This window comes from Numenius arquata, chromosome 1, assembly GCF_964106895.1.
Source record: "Numenius arquata chromosome 1, bNumArq3.hap1.1, whole genome shotgun sequence".
Classification (NCBI taxonomy): Eukaryota; Metazoa; Chordata; class Aves; order Charadriiformes; family Scolopacidae; genus Numenius; species Numenius arquata.
Window position 1 is genome coordinate 11,805,313 of NC_133576.1, and position 6,524 is coordinate 11,811,836.

The 6,524-nt window shown below is 48.6% G+C and overlaps 1 protein-coding gene across 1 annotated transcript in view; it reads right to left on the reverse strand.

Annotated features, from left to right (window-relative positions):
* The window catches only part of SIDT1 (SID1 transmembrane family member 1), a 48,233-nt gene extending 46,323 nt beyond the window's left edge, over positions 1-1,910 (reverse strand). Inside the window, exon 1 of the mRNA XM_074164798.1 lies at positions 1,731-1,910. Within this exon, the coding sequence (XP_074020899.1) occupies positions 1,731-1,910 (180 nt within the window). The remainder of the gene's footprint in view (positions 1-1,730) is intronic.
* Between the last annotated feature and the right edge of the window lie 4,614 nt (positions 1,911-6,524).

A 6,524-nucleotide genomic window follows, 5' to 3' on the forward strand; every position in this document is an offset into this window, starting at 1 on the left:
TTAGATATCATCTTGACCAGCTCAGTACCTCTGCAGAGATTTCAGACTCCAGCATACAGGAACATGGAGATTAGTCCACTAAAGTTTCCAGTTAAATGCAGCAGTAGCCTGGATCCAGTGGCTCTTCACTGCCATGGGAATGGCCTAGTGTCCAAAAGTAACCATCAAGCAGAAGATGCACTTAAATACCTGCAAAGACCACCAAGCAGTCGTGTAATCCCTCCCTGCCTCCTGCCACTCTGCTATCACCCTAGTTCTCCAGGAAAGAAAACTTCTTTGTGGAAGGTGTCTGGCAAAACACACATCTTCAAAGAGCACGTTAAATTGAAGGAACTAGATTCATTCTAACTGAAGTCAGTATGCATGCTGTCTCTGCTAACAAGCCCCAGACAACATCTGATCTGCCAACAGACCCTCATCATAATACCTATAATACCTGAAGAAGCCTAACTTCTTCACCACCAGCTTCTACAAGGAACCTCATGCCCAAAGTGTCCTTTTGGCCTCCTGGGTTCACTGGTAACACCCAACAGTTAAGTAATGCTGGGCTCAGTTGCATCATAGCCCTGACACACAACTCCTGCCCCATAAATACCAGGTGCATTTTCTTACGTAGTAACACACATAAGAGAAGAAAGACAAGTCTTTAAAGGTCTGGATCTTTTGCAATGTCAGAGTAAAGCAAAGCAAGAGATGGTTAACACCACCTCCCCCTACTTCCCCCCATCTTTTTATCATGGTCTCTACCAACTCCCTTCACATTGAAGCATTAGAAATATAGTGTGGAAAAAAAAAAAACAAACCCACAGTGTCTTCCATTTTTTCTTGTCCTGCACAACCAAGGACAGGTGGGAAGGTGCATTTGCCGGGTTCACCATCTTTTGGTACATAGAACATCTTATCCAGCAATTAACGCCCAATCCAAACAACGGGGGCAGAGTTTCCAAGGTACCACTTAGCTATTGAGATAAACACGACATTAAAATGGGAGAGGGGGAAAACCAGCAATAGCTTAGGCATACATAAATGACAGGCTTCCTTCCCCATCACAAACAGCCATGGGTTTAAGCAGTGCTGCCCCGCAGCCTCCTCATATCACACCTCACCTGTGCTGCCCTGTCTCACCTCCCGGGCTCCCAGGGGCACCCTGATCCTAGTGAAGTGCTCAAGTGTGAAAAACGGTATTTAAAAAGGCTCATTAAGTGTAACACCCCCCACCCCCTCCTTTTTTTTTTTTTAATTTTTTTATTTTTTTAGGTACTACTATTACTCTCATAATTCCCTTCTAAACTTTAAACCCATTTTGCCACTAAAAGCGCTGCATGGCAAACCCCCCGTCCGGGGCAGGAGGACACCAAACCTCCTGCCCACCCCGCACCCTCGGGGACACCACCACCCTCTCGCCTCGCAGCCCCAGGGTGCCCCGGCCGTGCCGGGGAAGCCCATGGGAGGGCGAGGGAAGCCCGCAGGTGCACCGCGGCTCCCGGCCCCTACAGCGGCAAGAGGATGCGGGCAGGACCGCGGGGGCGGAGGGAGAGCCCGGCCCGCTTCCGCACAGCGTCGGGGCCGCAGCGGTGCCGATGTCGTCCCCCCCTTCCATCCCCAGCCACATTGGCGCCGGTGTCCCCCCCGTTCCCTCCCCGGCCACACCGGCGGAGGGAAGGAGGGTGATGGGGGCACGGTGCGTTTCCCCGCTGCAGGGAAACCAGCGTTCCGGGGGACGCTCCTACCTGCCCGGGCTCGCTGCTGTAGGCGAAGGCGTAGACCCGCTCCGCGCTGATGTTCACAGCTCCCCGGTAGACGCGGCCGAAGGTGCCGGGTGCGGGGCTACCCCCGGGGCCGTCCCCCGCCACCACCCAGAGCAGGGCGCAGAGCAGAGCCCCGGGGACCGGGGCTGCCCCTCCGGCCATGAGCTCGTCCCTGCCGCTCCCGGCCCCGCGGGGCTGCCTCACGCCCGCCCGGTGCGGCACCCGGACCGTCTCTACCCGGCAGGGAGGGCGCTGAGGCGCTTTATTTGCAATTTAAATAAATAGCTCGACGACACGCACAGGCGCCGGGGGAGGCGGGGAGGCAGTCCTGGACACCCCCGCCCCTCGACTGGGGAGAGCCGACCAACTTTCCCCGGGGAAGGACCCTCCGCTGGCTCGGAGGGAAGGGGAAGGAAAGAGAGGCCGGCCCACCGGCCGGCCCCGGGGAGGAGGGTCTCCTCCCTGTGCCCAGCCCCAAATCCTGAGCTGGCCTCGGCAAACGGTTGTCTTCTCTGACAACCTCTGGCAGACGGTTGTCAGCTTTTCGCCTTGGGAAGCTGTGCTGTGAGTTTAGGGGCACGCCAGCTTCATCAGGCACATGGGGACAGCATCTGCAGGGCTTCAACACCCCCAGCTCACCGAGTCAGCAGAGTCCTCGCCCCACTCCCTGACGGCTTGCTGGAGCAGCAGCTTGCACTTGCAACATATCCTGCATCGGGCCTTCCCCAACCTTTATCTTTGGCTGCTCGTGATTTTGGGATAAAAGCCCTCGTCTTTTAGTTCAGGCCAAAGGTGTGAAAGGCTGCAGCAAAAACGTCATTTTGTTACTTCAAGAACAGCTTGGTGCATCTTACATTCTTTGAGTCCTTCATGAAACTGCTACAAACAATACTGTGATACTCTTAACCTTTTCAGCAAGATGAGAGCGATACTGTTTGGCTGGGAAAGGGCCAGGGGTCTTTCTCTCACAGCTTACCCTTTCTATGTTCTGCTGTTGAAAACACACCTGGGATATATGTCAGATCCCATGGTGAAGGGAGACACTTCTAATTCAGAGAAGATAGAGTGTTACTAGAAAGCAATCAGAAATGTTCTTCAGACTAAGGATGAACTTGTAGGAGCCACAGTTTTATAAAGCCAGCCTGTAGTTTCCAACTGCAGTGACTCTGGCCACAGAAGCTTTCCAAGTTGTGTTTTTTGTTTTCAAGACTGAGAGATTTCCTGGGGGTTGCTTGTCATCTTTGGAGGAAAAGTTGCAAAGCTCAGCAAAACATGTCAGCGTGCATTATGCCGTCATTTTGATCTTCGGGCCTTTGTGTGATCTCTGCCAAGTGAAAAAAACAAAACAATTGTTAGCGATTTCTGTGTTCGCCTTGAAGCAGGCTGCCATTCAAGTCACCCTGCCTTTTGTTGGAGTCCCAAGAAGTGGCATTAAGGGCGAAAAACCAACATTTGAGATCTGCTGGAAGATGGACATTGCAACACAAAGAGTTTGCCTTTCAGCCTGGCATATCATGCTGTGCAGACCAGACCTCTGCAATGCCACCTCTGAACTCTTGTGACTGCCTTGCCTCTTACTGGGACATGGTGTGACCTGTCCTGGGGGACTTTCAAGCAGTGGTGGCAACGGGAGACTTGTGGTTTCCCTCCCACATGCCGTAGAGCCCAGGGCTCCTGAACCCTACAGCTCCCTTCTCACCCACTGCCCAATGCAGACCCACAGGTCCCTCTGGCAGGGCTGGCAGCCTGAGGCTTGACACCAGGGATTACATCTTCTCCCAAACAAGAGGAGCTTCAGGGAACAGGAGGAGGTACGGCAAAGCAAAAGCATGTCTGGGCCATACCAGGTTGCTCAGAGCAATATGACAGATGGCACAAGGCTGGTGTTCTGCAAACCAAGGTAGCTCTGGCAGCTGCAAATAACTTTTTGTGTCATTTGGTGCCGGGCATATTTCAAATTGGAGATCATTCTGGTGTCCGGGTGTTGTGCCTCCCTAGTCATGTCTCCTCATGTCAAAGACGTGGCTTTCTATATAGTTCACACTTTCCAATGCAGAATTATGGATTTCTTAAAGCACTTGCCCTGAGTGATAGTATGTTTTGGTATCCTACCCAAGACTACACATTTTTTCCTCATTTTGAATTTGAGAAATCAATTCTTTTTTTTTCAGAGTGTAATACTTTGTACTTGTCTTCACTGAATTTCATCTCACTGTTTTGAGGTTCTTTCTGTGATTTAGCAATGCTAAACCTTTGTTCAAATTTTTGCCTACAAGGTGTGGTACTGCCCAACTCAGTATTATTTGCAGAAATTTGAAGTCAAAGGTCAATTCCACTGTTTAAGTCACTAATTAAAGTAATCAATCCTAGTAGACAGATCAGATCTCTTAATTTGATATACTTTCCTATTGATAGGAAAATATCCACTGTTACAGTTTGGGAATTGCTTTTCAATCACACCCCACTCCCATGTTAATTCCACCTGAGCCCTATTTGCCTTTATGAGGCTGGTGTCCAAGGCAATGTTAAAAGTCTTACTGAAGTCAAAATATGTTTCATCTATTCCTTTCAGCACCTACGAAGTCAGTTATCTCAGCAAAGAAATAAATTAGGTTACTTTAACATGATTTGTTCTGGACAAATGCACACTGCCTGTTTCTCATCACTTTATTGTTATTTAGTTGTTTGCACGCTGATTGCTGAACAGCTTGTTTCATTATCTTTCCAGATAACAAATGGAGGTTGGCTGATTTATAACTCCTCACTCAGCCCCTTTGATAAAGATGAGTCGCCTGTTTTCCCTTTTGACTTCCACCTGGATCTCATTCTTGAATGGCAGCGTGTATTTTGGAATAAAGAACTAGTCCCTGCAAGAGACAAGGTGCTGATCCAGACAGACCATGGGTCTGGGTCAGTGGAAGTGCTCTGGTATTCTTGTGTGTGCCACAGTACTCTTCTGTCAAGGGCCAGCGAGGGCCAGCTGCTCCCTATGGAACAGGGAGCTGAGTGCCATAATAGCACGAATGGAGCAGGAACCTCACTGGCCAGGGCCCCATCACACAGGACCTGAACAAGGCGAGCAGGGAGGTGCACCAGGAGGTGGCAGCTGGGGTTAACCTGGAGTCCAGATTGCAAGACAAATCCATGGCAATGGGACAGGTCTGAGGTCAAGCCAGGAACTTAAGTTAGCAAGTCGGATCCAGTGATGGTAACCAGGGACGGACACAGCCCTGTGATCAGCAGGTAAGTCCACAGCAATGAGGCAAGTCTGAGGTCTAGCCAGCAAGTTGCTCAACGGGTCCAGGTCGATGGGAGACAGGCATGGCTGTCACACAGCTGTAGCCACAGCTCAGGCGGGGCCAAGCACTGGAGCCTCAGCCCAACTGCAGCTCCCACGGGAAGGGGGATGTCAGCCCTCACTGAAGTGTCACCACAGCCCTGTATCCAAGGCCACCAGAGGGAAGGAGGGCAGCCCTCAGTTGTGCTATCTCTAGGTTGGCAGCGAGCCAGGGTGCCAGACCTCCAGGATGATGCCCTCAGGGCCCTTTCCTCTGGCAGTGTGGGTGGCACATATTTCCTAATATGGCCCATTTTTCCAGCATGAAGCTATGAACTAGAAGCTATGAACTATGAAGGATGAACTAGAAGCTCATAAGAGTGTGGTTTTGAGTTCAGGTTTTTTTTTTGCTATAGCACAGAAGTAGAAAATCTCATTGCTATTGGGAAAACAACACAGCAAAGAAATGATATTTCTCCTGGTAACCAGTGCTGCAAAAGCATCCAGGATAGAGGAAAGATCTTAGTTACAAAGGAATTCCCCAAATCATACTAGCTTGGAAAGGGAAAGAAAAAGAATATAAATGTATAACAAATCAAATTGATTGGAAAACTGATTTTAGAACACTGCCGTTTGAATATGTAGTCTCCATCTTATGTAAGCTCCACTGCGAGTAAATAGATGCTGTAGATACTCAGCTGGCTTCTGCAGAGATAACGCAATATTTTCAGGCTCTGCTGCAAATGCAGTGTGAAGAACAACAAGAACTGAAAGGTAGACAGGCTTTTAAGACAAATGATATAACCTGCTCCCCATTTTCTTATAGGTGCCTGAAGTGTTTGAGAGTTGGCTGGTTGAATGACAATTGTCTCTGGCTTGTATTATATTACGTTATATTGGATATTTAACATTTATATTTGATTCTAATTAATAATAGCAGAGAGGTATAAGAGGTTTCAAAGTGGGTGATACATTGATCTAATTGCACCTTTATCGCTTTTTTCTCTCTTCAGTTGTTCTTCAAGACAATTTAAAACTATGTCAGAAGGTAACTTCAGATGCACCCTTAATTTATGCTTTTGGGTTCCAAATTTTCAAGTAATCAGAAAGCAATGAATCCATGCCATGCACATGTGCCTAGGATCAAGGATTTGTTTTACCACAGACTGAACTCTGATGTTCAGTTTCAGGTTGCATGTGTTTATCTATGTTTAGTGCCTAGATGGAAACTGAAATTCAGGTGCAACCTCCGGGATAACAAAAACTCTTTTTTTGTCTTTCTAGCAAAAACAAGCCACACTTGCAGCACTTCAGCAGAGGCAATTGATGATAGTATTTCTGACACTTTTCTTTTTCCTTCATATTTTCAATCTTCTTTTTCTTTTTGTATCACATGCAACACAATTCCTTCCCTCAGCATGTTAACCGTTACCATCTGTAACTTCACATGAATCTTTTTACAGAGATGTTGGTAAAGCCAGAATTAGACTGATGAGGAC